Genomic DNA, 19,558 nt, shown 5'->3' with positions numbered 1-19,558 from the left:
AATACACCTAGACGTCTAAATACACCTAAAAGTCTAAATACACCTAGAAGTCTAAATACACCTAGACGTCTAAATACACCTAAAAGTCTAAATACACCTAGAAGTCTAAATACATCTAGAAGTCTAAATACACCTAAAAGTCTAAATACATCTAGAAGTCTAAATACACCTAGAAGTCTAAATACACCTAGAAGTCTAAATACACCTAGAAGTCTAAATACATCTAGACGTCTAAAAGTCTAAATACACCTAGAAGTCTAAATACACCTAGAAGTCTAAATACACCTAGACGTCTAAATACACCTAGAAGTCTAAATACACCTAGAAGTCTAAATACACCTAGAAGTCTAAATACATCTAGACGTCTAAATACACCTAGAAGTCTAAATACACCTAGAAGTCTAAATACATCTAGAAGTCTAAATACACCTAGAAGTCTAAAAGTCGAAATACACCTAGAAGTCTAAATACATCTAGAAGTCTGAATAAATCTAGAAGTCTAAAAGTCTAAATACACCTAGAAGTCTAAATACACCTAGACGTCTAAAAGTCTAAATACATCTAAAAGTCTAAATACATCGAAAAGTCTAAATACACCTAGAAGTCTAAATACACCTAGAAGTCTAAATACACCTAGAAGTCTAAAAGTCTAAATACACCTAGAAGTCTAAATACACCTAGAAGTCTAAATACACCTAGACGTCTAAAAGTCTAAATACATCTAGAAGTCTAAATACACCTAGAAGTCTAAATACATCTAGAAGTCTAAATACACCTAGAAGTCTAAAAGTCGAAATACACCTAGAAGTCTAAATACATCTAGAAGTCTAAATACATCTAGATGTCTAAATACATCTAGAAGTCTAAATACACCTAGAAGTCTAAATACACCTAGAAGTCTAAATACATCTAGACGTCTAAATACACCTAAAAGTCTAAATACACCTAAAAGTCTAAATACACCTAGACGTCTAAATACACCTAAAAGTCTAAATACACCTAGAAGTCTAAATACACCTAGACGTCTAAATACACCTAGAAGTCTAAATACACCTAGACGTCTAAATACACCTAGAAGTCTAAATACACCTAGAAGTCTAAATACACCTAGAAGTCTAAATACATCTAGATGTCTAAATACATCTAGAAGTCTAAATACACCTAGAAGTCTAAATACATTGAGAAGTCTAAATACATTGAGAAGTCTAAATACACCTAGAAGTCTAAATACATCTAGAAGTCTAAATACACCTAGAAGTCTAAATACATCTAGATGTCTATACACATTTAGAATTTTCAAGACTCTGGTTTATTCTGGTTTCTAGAAGATCAATGGATGCATGACCTCGAACCACACAATAGATGTAGCCATTGTCATTGTTCTATTGCTAGGCCTCTGGGTGTGGTGAAATGTTTAGACAGCAGCTTCCCTGGGGCTGCTGGGGTTATTTTTAAATCATACATTCTTGCCTTTTAGAGCACCATTATTAGACACAGAATTACCTTGGCTTATTAAAATAAATTATTGATAGATCCGAATGACCAGTTCCTCCTTTCTGGATTCGAGGTAGCTACTGTAACTCATTGAGGTTCATGTGAACGGCATGGTTGCTAATGACAGTGCCAGGACCTGATCATGGCTGCTAATGACAGTGCCAGGACCTGATAATGGTTGCTAATGACAGTGCCAGGACCTGATCATGGCTGCTAATGACAGTGCCAGGACCTGATCATGGCTGCTAATGACAGTGCCAGGACCTGATCATGGCTGCTAATGACAGTGCCAGGACCTGATCATGGCTGCTAATGACAGTGCCAGGACCTGATCATGGCTGCTAATGACAGTGCCAGGACCTGATCATGGCTGCTAATGACAGTGCCAGGACCTGATCATGGCTGCTAATGACAGTGCCAGGACCTGATCATGGCTGCTAATGACAGTGCCAGGACCTGATCATGGCTGCTAATGACAGTGCCAGGACCTGATCATGGCTGCTAATGACAGTGCCAGGACCTGATCATGGCTGCTAATGACAGTGCCAGGACCTGATCATGGCTGCTAATGACAGTGCCAGGACCTGATCATGGCTGCTAATGACAGTGCCAGGACCTGATCATGGCTGCTAATGACAGTGCCAGGACCTGATCATGGCTGCTAATGACAGTGCCAGGACCTGATCATGGCTGCTAATGACAGTGCCAGGACCTGATCATGGCTGCTAATGACAGTGCCAGGACCTGATCATGGCTGCTAATGACAGTGCCAGGACCTGATCATGGCTGCTAATGACAGTGCCAGGACCTGATCATGGCTGCTAATGACAGTGCCAGGACCTGATCATGGCTGCTAATGACAGTGCCAGGACCTGATCATGGCTGCTCATGACAGTGCCAGGACCTGATAATGGTTGCTAATGACAGTGCCAGGACCTGATAATGGTTGCTAATGACAGTGCCAGGACCTGATCATGGCTGCTCATGACAGTGCCAGGACCTGATCATGGCTGCTAATGACAGTGCCAGGACCTGATCATGGCTGCTAATGACAGTGCCAGGACCTGATCATGGCTGCTAATGACAGTGCCAGGACCTGATCATGGCTGCTAATGACAGTGCCAGGACCTGATCATGGCTGCTAATGACAGTGCCAGGACCTGATCATGGCTGCTAATGACAGTGCCAGGACCTGATAATGGTTGCTAATGACAGTGCCAGGACCTGATAATGGTTGCTAATGACAGTGCCAGGACCTGATAATGGTTGCTAATGACAGTGCCAGGACCTGATAATGGTTGCTAATGACAGTGCCAGGACCTGATCATGGCTGCTAATGACAGTGCCAGGACCTGATCATGGCTGCTAATGACAGTGCCAGGACCTGATAATGGTTGCTAATGACAGTGCCAGGACCTGATCATGGCTGCTAATGACAGTGCCAGGACCTGATAATGGTTGCTAATGACAGTGCCAGGACCTGATAATGGTTGCTAATGACAGTGCCAGGACCTGATAATGGTTGCTAATGACAGTGCCATGACCTGATAATGACAGTGCCGGGACCTGATAATGGTTGCTAATGACAGTGCCGGGACCTGATAATGACAGTGCCGGGACTGGATAATGACAGTGCCGGGACTGGATAATGACAGTGCCGGGACTGGATAATGGCTGACTGACAGTGCCAGGACCTGATCATGGCTGAAATGTACAGTGCCAGGACCTGATCATGGCTTAATGACAGTGCCAGGACCTGACATGGCTGCTAATGACAGTGCCAGGACCTGATCATGGCTGCTAATGACAGTGCCAGGACCTGATGACATGGTGGAACAGACAGTGCCAGGACCTTTTTTTTTTTTTTTTTTGGGAGAGACCTGGGTTGCCACAGAAGGATTGATAATGGTTGCTTGACAGTGCCAGGACTATCCTGGTATTCATTGAAGAGTGCCAGGACCTGATCATGGTCTGCTAATGGTGAGGACCTGACTCCGCTGTCCTGGCGTGCCAGGACCTGATTTGGTCCAATGACAGTGCCAGGACCTGATCATGGCTGTTAATGACAGTGCCAGGACCTGATACTGGCTGCAGTGGTGACAGTGCCAGGACCTGATAATGGATGCTAATGACAGTGCCAGGACCTGATAATGGTTGGGCTGAATGACCTGCCAGGACCTGATAATGGTTCCTAATGACAGTGCCAGGACCATGGTCTTGTTGCTAATGACAGTGCCAGGACCTGATAATGGTTGCTAATGACAGTGCCAGGACCTGATAATGGTTGCTAATGACAGTGCCAGGACCTGGGAATGGTTGAACACCAGACGGGCTGACAGTGCCAGGGGACCTTAATGGCTAATGACAGTGCCAGGACCTGATAATGGTTGCTAATGACAGTGCCAGGACCTGATAATGGTTGCAATGACAGTGCCTGGGACCTGATAATGGTTCTGTGACAGTGCCAGGACCTGATAATGTTGTAGAGCATGAACCTGACAGTGCCAGGGACCCGCCTGATGTTGGTTGAGAATGACAGTGCCAGGACCGCCAATGGTTCTTAGCGCTCTGGGACAGTGACACAATGGACCTGTAATGACCGTGATGGCGAGATCATGGAATGACAGTGCCATCCCCTGATAAAGATAGTGCCGGGACCTGATGAGGTTCAGCTAATGACAGTGCCAGTGACCGTAATGACACACTGATAATGACAGTGCCAGACATGAGAATGACAGTGCCACCTGGTCATGATAGTGCCGGGACCTGATAATGATTAATGACAGTGCCATGACTGATAATGACAGTGAGAGACCATGATAATGGTTGCTAATGACAGTGCCAAGTGACTTGATAATGACAAGAGCCAGGACCTGATAATGGGGGACACCAGTGGTGAGACCTGATAATGACAGTGCTCGCCACGCCACCTGGTAATGGTTGCTAATGACAGTGCCAGGACCTGAATGATAGTGCGTGGGACCTGATAATGGATGCCCAATGACAGGGTGGATAATGACAGTGCCGGGAGGATCTGATGGTTCACAGTGACAGTGCCGGGACTGGGATAATGACAGTGCCAGACCTGATAATGACAGTGCCGCCTCCGGATAATGACAGTGCCGGGACCTGATAAGCAGTGTTGAATGACAGTGCCAACCTGATAATGATTTGGACCTGATAATGAAGGTCATTCTAATGACAGTGCGGGAGAGCTGACAGTGCGGGACTGGATAATGACAGTGCCGGGACTGGATAATGACAGTGCCGGGACCTGGTCTAGTTGTTGACAGTGCGGACCTGATAAGGTTTTTAAGACAGTGCCGGACCTGCAACTAAGACAGTGAGGGACTGGATAATGACAGTGGTCAGGGATGAGTTGACAGTGCGAGGACTGATAATGGTAAGTGCCGAGAAGGTCTGCCGGACTGGAATGACAGTCTGGATAATGACAGGAGGGGACTGGATAATGGCTGACTGATGACCTTCGTTAAGTGAAATGTACAGTATAAAGGAATGATCTGGTTAATTATTTTTCAACTCAGATTCACGCAGAAGAAAATACTGTATTCTCCGTTGCTCTATGTAATCTGCTTATTCACCCGTGTTACAGATGGTGTGAAAAAGGGGGACAAATATTTGTGATGGAATGGCTTCTGTGAGCTTTTCACTTCAACTGTTCTCTCCAAGTAAGCAAAGGAGTTGTTCTAGACTTTGGGTATTGGTATGAAAACATAAGAATTAGCGCCCTCTACTGTTCATCCTGTACTCTACTATCAGTGCCTCTCCAAACACCTCATCTCTGTAACCCAGAAGTAAAATAATCTGCCTACAGGAGATTAACAATCACTAGACCTGGGTTAAAATACTGGGCTTGATTGAGTTTATCCTGGTGTAACAGTATCGCTGTAGCTTGCTTAACAGTATCACTTCCTTCCTTCGGTACCCTGTCCCTTACTGAGCTCGAACCAGGGATCCTCTGCCTCGCAAAAACATGAGTCACATGTAGCTTGTGACTGGAGGGTCCACTAATCCCTGCCGTGTGTAGAGTCCTCTGATGCCTCCAGTCATGGTTTAGATCCATTTCCTGGAACGACTCATGGGACCTGGGACCGTTCCGAATCTCCATGATCTCAATGTCAAAGATCAACGTCCTCTCAGGGTGATTTTACCTGACAAAATACATGTGAGCAATATAACACGATGGCTGTTTCCCAAATGCCATCCTATTCCCTAGTGTACTTATTTCATCCAGAGGGCTCTAGTCAAAAGTAAAGCATTGTCCCATTTGTGGTGCATCCGATGACATTGACCCTTGACACAAAAGAATCACCTAGCGAATTAAAGTAATTATGGATTTCAGTGTTTCAGGAGATCACACTAACGTTCACACTAATGAGCAGGCTAACGTTCTGTAATTGGGTATGAAGGGTTAGGTAAGCACTAGGCTACTGGTAGTCATAGGTTAATACATGTGCAATACCTTTTCCCTCTTTGCCATAGGCCAGAGCTGGGGGGATAATGAGCTCCCTCCTCCCTCCTGGACACATGTTCTTCAGCCCCTTATCCCAACCCTTGATCACCTCTCAGATCCCCAGGGTGAACCACACTGGCTGCTTGTCCCTGTGGTTACAGCTGACAAGAGTCACACAGATCCATCATAGTGTTCTTAAAGAAAAGTCAGTAACCACTAAATGAAAGGACTATTCCACACCAGTGGCAGCTGGTGGGAGGAGCAATGGGAGGATGGGCTCATTGTAATGGCTGGAAAGGAATTCATGGAACGGAGTCAAACATGTCGTTTCCATATACTTGATACTGTTCATTCCAGCCATTAAAATGAGCCCATCCTCCTATAGCTTCTCTCACCAGCCTCCTCTGGTTCACACGCAAAAACACAGTTCTGGCATGAACCATTTTTAGGATTGTATTAATGGTGGACTAATTGACAAAATACCAAATATAATTTTTGATTGGACTGTCCCAAAAACCAAACGGTTACTCAGAAAAACAAACACATCGATTATCAATGTCGACAAACATGCAGGTGTTATGGGAGTGTGATTAAGGGGATTCATTTGGTGGGCAACTGGGTTTTTTTTGTGCCAACTTCAAGATCTCAATTCAACCCTTGAGTATGATGGACTGGTTGACCATTGGTTAGTAGACTAAGATTGCAGCAACAGGCAACGGAACCGTATCCAATCAACAGAGCATTTCATATCGGTTTCAACAAGTCACCTGGAATGAAACATGGTGCCATTGCTCTCCAGAAATCCCTCAAAGTGCACAAGAAGTATGTCTCCATATTTCGACTTCTGAAAGCAGGCAAAGGGTTTATGCAAAACCTCAATTTTCACCACTGGTTCGGGTAGTTTAGCGCCATTCATATATATATATATATAAAAAGCACGAAAAAAATTGGCAAAAATATAAAAGTTACATTTCAGTGGTTTCTGGTTGGATAGATAGATTAATCACACCAGAGTACACAACTAGGCCTGACTAACAAGTGTGCAACAAATAAAATCAAATCAAATGTATTTATATAGCCCTTCGTACATCAGCTGATATCTCAAAGTGCTGTACAGAAACCCAGCCTAAAACCCCAAACAGCAAGCAATGCAGGTGTAGAAGCACAGAGTCTAGCCCAATTGATGGCTACGTGGCAGTCAAACTGAGAGAGGTACTTGCAAAATGTTTCCCTTGTTCACTTGTGAGACCACCTTTTTTTTGCGATTGGAGAGAATGTTTGGAGGCCGCACCCAATTTCTAAATAGTTTCTGTTCATTGGAGGACATACATAGTTCCTCCCACATTGTTACGTCCACAGGGCCTAAAACGCAAATCCTTTGACGTCATAGAACTGGGCAGGATCTCACGGAACCCCATTCATGTATGATTTACGTACTTTTCTGTCGTATCCAAATGAAACGGGTCCTTTATTTCCGAAAATCTTACTTGGGAATGAAATTGAGTCTCCAGGATCAGCTGTGGCCGGCGTCTTGTTCTAATAAACAAGTAATGAACCTCAGAAACAGATGAAGAATGGAGGGAATCCTATTCAAGTGGACAAATTACATAAGTGGTAAGAAGAAACTAAGCAGCTAACTGAGCTTCTGAATAAGTCCGCTTTGAATCAGATTGTTAGCTAGCTAGCTAACAACTAGCTGGACAGGTAATCAGCCAGAAAAACAACATGATCTAACCTTAGTTAGCTAATTTTAATTGGATGGCACTGAGTCATATTTCTTGCTCTGTTAGCTAGCTAGATAGCTAGCAACTACAGGTTACAATGAATAGTGAATGTTGTTTTTCACAGTGGTCATAGTTATCAACATCCTTTTTTCCAGGTTGGCAGCCTCGCTGGTTTGTACTGGAAGGAGGGACTTTGTCCTACTATGACTCGCAAGAGGATTCCTGGAAAGGTTGCAAGGGAAGCATCAAAATCTCAGTGTGTGAAATACAAGGTTGGTACTTGGTAGCTATTATTGGCCTGGTAAAGACAGTGGCCTGTATTATGACAACATGCTAACTGTTGCGGTCCTTTGAACTAGATAGGCTACACCCTACTGAAGAGTCAATCTGAAGCTTAGTCTATATTGTTTTTGTCCCCAAAAACCCACTTCCTGCTTACCTGTGTGCATAGCTATATACATGTGACCCATGACCCAACATATAGTGCACTCTAGTGTACAAATGAAGTGGAATATACAAAGGCAGACAAACTATAGACAACATAACAACCACATATGATTGCCAAAATGTCTCCTACCCCAGTGGGTCCCAACCTGGGCTACTTGGCCTATCCACAGGAGTACTTGAGAAGACTCATGAGCCCATATGCCTACTGGTAAATGGCACATGAGCGGGTCCTCCAGGCAGAGCTACATTCAGTTGGTGGTACAGTAACCAAAAAAGGTTGGGAACCACTGTCCTACACCCTTGAGTCTGCTGTTAACTGGGGTTTACACACTTTCTGTCTTTCTCTCTCTTCCACCATCTCTCCCTACTAGTCCACTCCTCTGACTTCACACGGGTTGACCTGACCATCCCTGGAGAACAGTACTTCTACCTCAGAGCCATCAACGCAGCGGAGAGGCAGAAATGGCTGGTCGCATTGGGATCTGCAAAGGCCTGCCTCACAGACAACCGAACCAAGAGAGAGAAAGGTAAGGTGTGAGCTTTGGGTTACTCCAAACAAGTCTGAAAACACAATAGCTTGACTGAAACACGATTTCATGCTGCTGTGTGGGTATTTGGCTTGGTTTTACCTGTTGTAGCCTGGTGCCTGCCATGGACATGTAGGTCTACATGGGTGACCTGTTAAAAGCTATCCAACTGACTTCATGAAATGAATGTGTTTATATTCCTCAACTGGTGGCCTGAGGGAGGGACAAATAAAATCACCCAAGTTTTCTGAGCAAAAAAACCCCCAAAACAATGTGTTTATTTGTTGGACGTGAGACTGTAAAATCTGTTCCAAAGTATTCCCACATAATAGAGACGTGATCGTATAAATGTAAGCAAGGTTTGAAGTGATTATGTTTTTGTCAAATATATTTTGTGATTCTTGCGGTCAATTTTCAGTCTACAAATTATTTTTAATTATGTTCTGACCCAGCTCAATAAAAAAATTGTCCCGCTGCTGACTAGTTGATGATCTACAGCAAGTACGTGAGAACCTCCGCATCCCAAATGGCATCTATTCCCATATAGTGCACTACTTGCCTATTGACCCTGGTCAAAAGTAGTGCACTAAATAGGGAATAGGGTGTCATTTGGGACGTAACCAGTAAAATGAATTTCCAGGTGAACAAAAGAGAAGAGCAGTCTCAGTTAAAGCCAATCCTGTTTATTACAAATTATAACAGGGAGACGCCTCCAGCACAGCAGCAGAGAAAATGTCTACCTGGCCTTCTCTGAGACTAAATCCTAATCAGCAGACAGCTGCTCTGTAAACACCAGCCCAGAAGGCTTGTATGAAGTTAAAACAAAAGGCAGTGACTGTCAGCTTCTACAGGATCACAGTGTTTCAGACAACACAATAATAAACAGTGTGTTTAGTCCTTGTACATCCAGTCTGGCGTCAATCACTATCAACAGATATGAGTTTAATCCGTAACACACAGCATCCAGTCTAGTGACCATCACCCCGAAAGTCACCAACTGGACATTGTTTATTATAGAGAGCCACCAACAGAACACTGGACATTGTTTATTATAGAGAGCCACCAACAGAACACTGGACATTGTTTATTATAGAGAGCCACCAACAGAACACTGGACATTGTGTATTATAGAGGGCCTGGACATTGTGTATTATAGAGAGACACCAACAGAACACTGGACATTGTGTATTATAGAGAGGGAAATGTATGCAGAGAATATGATCTTTATTCATCTTAAATATTCACATAACACAACCAAGGATATTTTCATCGCGTCTCTCTCTCTCCCTCAGAGCACCAGGAGAACACAGAGGCTCTTAAGACCAAGATGTCAGAGTTGAGGCTGTACTGTGACCTTCTGCTCCAGCAAGTTAACCAGATCAAGGACAGTGAGGAGACTGAGGAGGTAAGACAGAGGGTGGGGTGATTTTTCAATGGCCTATTTATTCTCTGTGCAACCAGAAAACCTTTTCTCACTGAGTTCAGTATGTATGCTCTGTTTGAATCGCCAGTGGATTATGTTGCAATGCAAATGGCCAGTCACTTTTACAGCACAAACAAGGGATAAGCAAACTGCTTAGGAGTTGATGGTTGTGTATATCTGTGTGTCTGTTTCAGGCTGGGGAGAACCCTGGCACCATGGTGAAATCTACATGCTCCACCTTCATCAAGACGTTGGAGGAGTGCATGCTGATCGCCAACCGCACCTTCAGCTCAGACCAGGCCACAAAGACCCCGCCCGGGTCACCTCCCGTGGCAACCATCAAACCCCAGAAGGTACCGGCTTACACATAGAGATGCCAAAGGTTTTTTATAACTAAACCAAGATAGACCACAGCCCATCGTTTCAAATGAGAACAAATTAGTCATATTGGGCAGAACAAGCAAGGAGGTGGGCAGAGCCAAGCATGAACTAGCGAGATCCTATTGGCGCGTTCTAGTATTCCTTTGCATATTTGCCCCTACCCTGAAGTGAGCATGTGCAACAACTCAATTTGAATTTGCACTCCTAAGTAAAAACAATTTTAAAACTTTGGGAAACGGTAAAGTCTACAAAACTTAGTCCACTCTGTTTGTAACATATTTTAGTTTTGGTAACAGAACTGTATTGCGATCAAATGTTTAATTGATGAGAAAATCAGCAGAATGTCGGCCAAAATCCATCTGGTTCCATCTTCACCCACTGGCCACTGGGCTTCCTCTCACCACCATATTTGGTAGTGCGTTTTGGAAACGTGTTTTATAAGTCTGAGAGAAGTGGAAAAAGATTCTTTAGTTGTCACAAAATCTAAAGGCTCAACCTAGATTGGAGCCAATATCTTAAGTCGTTTTTATATTTGATATTTTATTTTACCCCCTTTTCTCCCCAATTTCATGGTATCCAATGTTAGTAGTTACTATTTTGTCTCATCGCTACAACTCCCGTACGGGCTCAGGAGAGACTAAGGTCGAAAGCCGTGCGTCCTCCGAAACACAACCCAACCAAGTCGCACTGCTTCATAACACAGCGCGCATCCAACCCGGAAGCCAGCCGCACCAATGTGTCGGAGGAAACATTAGGACTACCTTTTGATTTGACGTGATTCTACACATGAGCTTAGCCAGCCAACGGTTTCTCTCCATACTGCTCTGTCTTTGGCTAATGTGCATTTTGTTGTTGTTCCACAGGTCAAACCTGTCAATCAATCAAATCAGGAAAAGTAGGTGGCTCTCTTTTCAGAAGTTTGGTTTGAAGCTAACGTGTTCCTCACGTTCTCAACCTTTACACCAGCACTCCCTTATCTCCATCTTCCATGAATTGCTACATGTCCACTAACTGCATGAAACTACAGCATTAGATATGTATCCATGATAACTCTGTGGGGGGTATTTGTCTTGTTCTCTGGGATGTGGGGGGTTATTGTCTTGTTCTCTGGGATGTGGGGGGTTATTGTCTTGTTCTCTGGGATGTGGGGGGTTATTGTCTTGTTCTCTGGGATGTGGGGGGTTATTGTCTTGTTCTCTGGGATGTGGGGGGTTATTGTCTTGTTCTCTGGGATGTGGGGGGTTATTGTCTTGTTCTCTGGGATGTGGGGGGTTATTGTCTTGTTCTCTGGGATGTGGGGGGTTATTGTCTTGTTCTCTGGGATGTGGGGGGGCTTAATTGTCTTTTTCTCCAGACACAGGGAGTGTAAAGAAATCTCAGGAGGATCTGTAACACATGACAACCAGAGCCTTGACTCTGGAGCAGAGGGACCAGACCAACGAGACGGACCAGACACGCTCCCTGAGAGAACCACCCAAACACCCCCAACAGGTCTCTCATTTAAATACACTTGCCCTTTCAAATGTACATGTATACACACACACACCCTGTATGTGAACCAGGACCACCTCCAAAGCATGAGATCTTTTACTGCTCACCATGCAGGAGTTCTGTAGAAAGAGGACCAGCTGAAGGTGGCAATGATTTATTATATTTATCTTAACATTGATTAAAATAACGGACCCCATTGTACGAAGCTAGATGTATCACTGGCACTTGATAAATGTGGAACTCAGAAAGTGCTTCTTTCACAATATGGCACACCTAGATACTTTTAAGGTAGTGGTTTAGAGTTCTCCTTGAAATTACATTGACAATTTCTGCTTGACTGGGTTTCACATGCTAGTTGCTATGGCTCATACATGCCAACTGGAACAGAACATTTGTGAACATGTTGTGTGTCTCTCTGTGCCATACAGAGAATAGCCCAGTCGGCGGGGACCCCCAGGGCCCAGAGGAGTCTGCAGTGGAAGAGGAGGCCACTACCCAAACCACCCACACAAACCCTGACCCAGAACACACCGACCAACCAGCACAGCAGGAAGAGGGAGGAGGAGGAGGAATTCAAAGAGGTGGAGCAGGAAATGAGCAACGCCCAAGAAGAAGAGAAACAGGAAGTGAACCAGAACCAACAGGAAGCTGTCACTGACCAAGAGGAAGCCAAGCTGGAGGATGAGCAGCCTGCCCAGCCACAGGGAGAAGAAGAGGAGACAGAGCAGGTGGACACATTCTTCAGTACGATGAGTCACAGGTATGGGGACACACCGCAGGAGGGACACATACTGTAGACCTTACGGTGTAGGGTGAAGTTGACCCTAGAATGCTGATCTGTGGTCAGTTTTGCATTAAAGGGATAGTTTGGGATTTTGGCAATGTAGCATTAGCTCAAAGACTGGAAGTCTTGGGTATCTGCTAGCATCCTAGCTGATGCAGAAGACATTTTCTTTGCGCTAAGCTAGTTAGCATTAGCTCACGAAACTACCTCCATCTTCCTTCATATTGAACGCATAGACATCATTGTATTAAGGTAAAATATTTAGCTAAATATCTTGAAATAAGAGAAATGACTTGTATGGGGGAAAAAAGAAGGAAAAGTCTACATAAGATATTTGGGCTTGCCTAGATTTCACTTGTTGCATTGTGGGAGGGGAAGCTGATGATAGATCCGTAACTCGGAAAGCTTCACCCCAGAGTGTAGGTGTTTTACTACTGCGGTCCATGCTAATATTTCACAAGCAGGAACTAGACAGAACAAGGGCCAACACATACACTAATCGATTAATCCCCATATTTCCTATAATTATTCTAGGTACTGTAATGATGTTGATTCCACAATGAGGTATTTATTATTGAGATTAATGTATTTAGTGTGTTCAGATTATGCTGTAAATTGTGCTACTCTGATATATACTGTTTAGGCCCAATGCTAATGCTTTGGGTATGAAAGGGCAAAGGTCATTTTTCCATGCCTGTGCGAAAACAAAAAGGGAGAACTAGCCTGGTCCCAGATCTTTGCGCTCTTGCCAACTCCGTTGCTGTTAATGACTGACTAGGTTAAAACAGAGCAAGTTTTTTGTTGACTTTCTAAACCCATTTGAACATATAACAAGTTTTACCCTGGTGTGTTCTCGGTTGATCACATGACTATTACAGAGATGCCCTCATCTGATTTTCTTGTTGTGCTTTTTTGGTAATTTCACTCTTTATTTTCTTTTCATTTTGATGACATTTGAAAGCCCCTTTTTAACAGTGTTATTCAGCATTAAGATAAGATTTTAACGATCATAACCGTGAATTGAATGATCATAACTGTGATATGAATGATCATGATGTTAACTTGTGATATTACAGTATTCCAATGACTGGGAGAGACCATGCAGTGTTAATGTTTTTAAGTGCAGTAAACCTCCAACACAGAACTAGTGAAAACGAAATCCTTAGAACGCCGTAGAGGTTGGGGAACATAGCTGATATGCTTTTGATACATTAGAACTATTTATTATACAGGTGTATCTAAGTTAGAGACAAGAACTCAAAACAAGTATCAAATCACCCAATGGCCTGACGGCATGGTCTTGTGTGGAGGCTGTCTTTGGCTTTGACTTTGGTTGTATCTGTTTCTTTTCTGTTTTGGTTTGATTGAATGAAATAAAGGTTGTTGATGCCGGACCTCACTAATATCTCCCCTTGTTTGAATCTCTCTGACTTCTCTTTAGATTTAGTGATATAAGACTGGACGGTGACAGTGGTATTCCTACACAAGCCTTTTTGGACTCATGCTATGCAATAGTGCCTGTATTAGGTAGGACGGTCACTTCACTCCTCTGTCTGTCTCTTCCTCCATCTTTTGTGAAACATGTTGTAAATAATCTTTTCCACCTGGTGGTGGTGCATGCTCTGTTCCCTTCAGTCTCCTCTCACATGTCCATACTGTTCTCCTCGTCTGCATCTAATTGATCATCCTATTGGATGTGTTCTCTGGTTGACTGGAGGCATTTCTTTCTCTTACTTACTAATCAAGTGTCTGGGTTTCCTGGGAGGGAGGGTGTGTGTATGTGAGTCTGGAGTGTATAATCCATGTTGAAGTCATACAACAGCCCTCTGTCCATTGTTCGTGTGATCCGACCATAATGCATGTCACTGTGATAAACTATAGAGAGCTACGGGTATGTATTGTATGTTACACACATTGCTCTGGATCCTCCAGGCGTACGATCTCTTCCATGTTATACTTAGAATTTACTCTTCTAGTGAAGTCTACATCAATTTGTAATGGTTACTGGGGAATAAAACACTGGGGGTGGGGGGTCCCGGACACAGATTAACACACATTCTTGACTCAAAGGCATTTAATGGAGATTCTCTGTCAAACTGTTTTTTTAGTCCAGGACTATCCTTAATATGTGTCCGTGAAACCGCCCCACAAGGACAAACAATAGTGTAACAAAAATATCCAGCATTGAAGTGACATTGGACTCTCTCTCCTCAGACAAACTAGGATCCACAGTATTTGGTCCAGTAAAAATGGATTTTACAGGAAACATCAAGGTAAGAGGAAAGGCTGTCTTGAGTTTAGAACAATGTTAGATTTTTACATTACAGGAAATTAAAGTTAGATTAAGTTTACTAAAGCCTACCTTTTTAAAAAGCTGCTCAAATCAGCATAACATTCTGGGTGCAGATGTTGTATAAGCCTGTCTGGTATCAACAGTTCTCTAAATGACCACAAGAGGGACTCTCCTCCCTCCATGCAGTTACAATGGGACCAAATGGACTTTTACACCCACCGGTTCTGTCCCAAATGGCACCCTATTCCCTATATACGGTAGCACAGTACAGAAGTAGTGCACTACAGAGGGGAATAGGGTCCTTAACCTGCCCTGTGAACTCTTCAGTTGGGCAGAATACACTCTAAACAAATACTGTTCTAACAATTTCTGTGCTGGAAGGTGAAAGTGATATATTGTCATTAGGCAGTGCTGTGTGTATAAAGCACTGGAACATTTCACTAGCAGGGGCTTTAACAGAGTTATTTTACTCTACCGCCACCAAGAAATAACAAGCTATGGTTTCCAGTGTTGTCATGGAACAATTAAACCTGCTAAGTGGCAACACGACACAACCAACCAGATTTAGAAACCTATAAGAACTGCTGGGGCTGCGTAACAAACGGTGCCCTATTCCCTATGTAGTGCACTACTTTTGACCAGGGTGCACATATAGTGTACTATAAAGGGAATAGGGTGCCATTTGGTCATTAGACATTGTCTTTATGACGACAAGTTCTTCTGTCTCTCTGTGTGGCTGTCTGTAGAAGATCCACCAGAAGCTGTCGTCGGACCCGGGCAGCTTCCCCACACTGCAGACCATAGTGCTCCACGAGGTGCAGACCGGCGTGGCCCGCGTCCGCAACTCAGCCACCGAGGCCCTGCTGTGGCTCAAACGAGGACTCAAGTTCCTCAAGGAGTTCCTGTCCCTGGTCAACTCTGGGGAAAGGGATATCCCTGGAGCGCTGGGTGAGTTAGCATGGCAACACTGTGGTACACACACACGGTTAATGGTTAGGTGATAGTCCTCTTTTGGTTTGATGTCATATAGTGTATTACGTAATGTCCTCTGTATTCCTAACACACTCCCCTCCCTCGTCCACTCAGGTAATGCTTATGGACGGAGTCTACGGCAGTATCATGGATGGGTTGTGCGAGGTGTATTTGCTGTGAGTAATACTTGATAATCAACAAACCTGTTTGAAAAACTATACTGAAACTGCTATCTTTGACTCCAAAACAAACTAAAATAAAAACTAAAATGTAGTTTTTTTTGGGGGGGCAAAAATGGGGTTTAAGGATTTTTTTCGAATGGGGTTTTCAAGCTTCTGAATCTTGCGGATCACATTGAGATTGACTTTATAATTTAAAGGGAGACTCCGCAAGACGAGGAGCAGCACTGCAGATATTGGGCGCGTTTGAGTGGTAATTCTAAAACAACCAGCTGTCAAGGACTGGAGTCGGGGGGTGCATTTGCGACAGCTGAAAGTCAGACATTAATGTTCTCTAACAGCAAGGCTCAGATCAACATGGCAGAGTTGCCATTGTTTATAAAAAGGTTTTCTTTATAATGTATATAACCCCTATATCACACACAAACTGAAATAATATTATACTGAATAAAAATATAAATGCAACATGTTAAGTTTCCATAAATTTCATAGAGGCACGAAAGCTTATTTCTCTGAAATGTTGTGCCCAAATTTGTTTACATCCCTGATAGTGAGAATTTCTCCCTTGCCAAGACAATCCATTCACCTGACAGATGTGGCATATCAAGAAGCTGATTAAACAGGATGATCATTACACAAGGGCACCTTGTGCTGGGGACAATAAAAGGCCACTAAAATGTGCAGTTTTGTCAAACACAATGCCACAGATGTCTAAAGTTGAGGGAGCATGCAATTGGCATACTGACTGCAGGAATGTCCACCAGAGAATTTAATCTTAAATTCTCTACCATAAGCCCCCTCCAACATAATTTTAGAGAATTTGACCATATGTCCAACCGGCCTCAATCGCAGACCACGTATAACCACACCAGCCCAGGACGTCTACAGCGTGGACACAGCGTTGTACGAGATCTTCAGTCTATTCTTGTTCTGAGAAATGAACACTATTTAATGTGAGAAATTGCCAAGAAACTGATGAGTTTAAGAAGAAAGTTACTTGTTTCTGGCCATTTTGAGACTGTAATCGAACCCACAAATGTTGATGCTCAACTAGTTTAAAGTAGGTCAGTTTTTTTGTATTGTTTCTTTAAATCAGCACAACAGTTTTCAGCTGTGCTAACATAATTGCAAAAGGGTTTTCTAATGATCAATTAGCCTTTTAAAATTATGAACTTGGATTAGCTAACACAACGTGCCGTTGGAACACAGGAGTGATGGTTGCTGATAATGGGCCTCTGTACGCCTATGTAGATATTCCATTAAACAAATCTGCCGTTTCCAGCTACAATAGTCATTTACAACATAAACAATGTTATTTTAATGGACAAAAAAAGTGCTTTTCTTTCAAAAACAAGGACATTTTCTAAGTGACCCCAAACTTTTGAACAGTAGTGTAAGTACAAACCTCTAATAACCTTGGTGTGTGAGACTTAGTGACACTTGGTCTCTCCGTTCCCAGCTGGCCCTCCGAGCAGCGCCGTCATACAGCAGCTTCGCGGCGGCTCTGGTGTCCAGAGAGGGGAGGAGCTGAAAGAAGGATTCAACACAGGCATGCACCGGGACCTGGGGGTCTACCTGCCTGCCATGGAGAAACAACTGGCCATCCTGGATGCCCTGTATGAAGAATACAACCTGGAGTCAGATGAGGTGGTCTGAGAGGAGGAGATGAGATCCCAACTGGTGGCCTGAGAGGAGGAGACGAGATCCCAACTGGTGGCCTGAGAGGAGGAGACGAGATCCCAACTGGTGGCCTGAGAGGAGGAGACGAGATCCCAACTGGTGGCCTGAGAGGAGGAGACGAGATCCCAACTGGTGGCCTGAGAGGAGGAGACGAGATCCCAACTGGTGGCCTGAGAGGAGGAGACGAGATCCCAACTGGTGGCCTGAGAGGAGGAGACGAGATCCCAACTGGTGGCCTGAGAGGAGGAGACGAGATCCCAACTGGTGGCCTGAGAGGGACACTACCAGAGGAGGAAGAGAGCCCTCAGACTCAGACCATCTGGGATACACTGACGAAGGAGGAGGAGGAAGTGGAGGAGGTAGAAGAGGAGAGCCTGGTCTGAGCCGCCGCAGCAGAGCGGTGGCTCTGGTGTACTTGATGTAGTGTACAGTACTTTAGACTCAGGCTCTTTTCCCTCCTGTGACTTCCATTATGAACAGCTGCACCTGTGGTTGCTGAGATTGCACAAATATGGACTTTTACTTTAAATTGAGGCTGATATTGTTATTATTGACAGCATTATTTGACAGCCTACATAGGCTGCATGTAATGAACTGCATACAACACTGAAGAGTATAATGTAGCGGTGTTAGTATTGATCCCTGCTGAACTCCTACACCAATATACTGTATCTACATGGATGACCTGCGTACCACCACCAACCCACCTCCCTCCAGAAGCCACCTCCTCTCTCCCTCCAGAACCAACCTCCTCCCTCCAGAAGCCACATCCTCCCTCCCTCCAGAGCCCACCTCCTCCCTCCCTCCAGAACCATTCTCATTCTCTCACATTGTCTCATCTACAAATGTATTGTTTACCAAGTGACATTAACATCCTCATTATCGTAATCATTTAAATGTAGTCTTTATGAGTAACTTATGGAATAAACCATGTTCTATATGGATGGAAATGTCGATGTTTTAATGTATAGGGTTCGACTGAGGTGCCAACTGAAGTGGAATATATAGCAAGGCCTTGATTCAAAATGTATTAACAGTCATGGTGGATAGATTGTTATTGTCTTCTATTAGCTGACTTTCCTCTCTGTGACTGATGTGGGTTAAGAATAATGCAATGGGGATCATCGTAGAGGCAGTCTAACTTTGGCCTCTTAGTTCTGGACATTAATTCAGTCTTGTTATAGATGCACTGAACCATTTGGACAAAGCAGGAATATCTGACCGATGTGCAATAGGCTGATTCCTTGTTGTGAATTATTTCTAGTGTTAATGCTAATCTTTTTGTATCACAATTTCAGAACACATTTTATACGAATGTACATAAGATGGCATTTTTCCATATGTATTAAACTTGATGAAATCATGAATGGCTACGTTTTGGTCATTTGGATGGTATTTCTACCTCAGTCATTTCAGTTTCCATTACAACCCTGTGAAATCCCAACCTTCTAAGACTTTGGTTCCCCTCTTCTTAGCCCTTGATTATGACTCTTCATTACACAGAAGTCATTGGATGAAGGCATCTTCTCCATGGGGTTTTCTTAAGAGTCCTGACACTTGAGTTTGTTGAGAGCATGGTTTTGGAAGCATAAGGACCTTTAATATCAGTGAGAAATAATTGTCAAACAAGGTTAAATTGATACCCACAAGGCTATGTTCATTTATGAGAGTAATTCATTTGTTCACTTG

The 19,558-nt window shown here is 43.7% G+C and overlaps 2 protein-coding genes across 2 annotated transcripts; one reads left to right on the top strand and one right to left on the bottom strand.

Annotated features, from left to right (window-relative positions):
- Positions 1–3,468: 3,468 nt before the first annotated feature.
- LOC118376331 (peptidyl-prolyl cis-trans isomerase FKBP14) lies at positions 3,469–7,386 on the bottom strand. Its single transcript, XM_052506121.1, is given in 5 exon segments — positions 3,469–3,530; positions 5,554–5,664; positions 5,975–6,129; positions 6,736–6,950; positions 7,312–7,386. Coding segments are annotated over 5 exon segments (618 nt in total).
- On the top strand, positions 7,350–19,232 carry plekha8 (pleckstrin homology domain containing, family A (phosphoinositide binding specific) member 8). Its single transcript, XM_052506175.1, is given in 15 exon segments — positions 7,350–7,582; positions 7,848–7,964; positions 8,511–8,666; positions 9,959–10,071; positions 10,284–10,442; positions 11,334–11,365; positions 11,825–11,961; positions 12,390–12,394; positions 12,396–12,721; positions 14,187–14,272; positions 14,960–15,018; positions 15,785–15,986; positions 16,125–16,186; positions 17,649–17,709; positions 17,712–19,232. Coding segments are annotated over 15 exon segments (1,689 nt in total). The 5' UTR covers positions 7,350–7,542; the 3' UTR covers positions 17,846–19,232.
- Positions 19,233–19,558: the final 326 nt, after the last annotated feature.

The sequence above is a fragment of the Oncorhynchus keta genome, unplaced genomic scaffold (genome assembly GCF_023373465.1).
Source record: "Oncorhynchus keta strain PuntledgeMale-10-30-2019 unplaced genomic scaffold, Oket_V2 Un_contig_25607_pilon_pilon, whole genome shotgun sequence".
NCBI classification, from domain to species: domain Eukaryota; kingdom Metazoa; phylum Chordata; class Actinopteri; order Salmoniformes; family Salmonidae; genus Oncorhynchus; species Oncorhynchus keta.
Note: the sequence above shows the minus strand (reverse complement) of the source record. Positions and strands in the feature narration are given on the sequence as shown.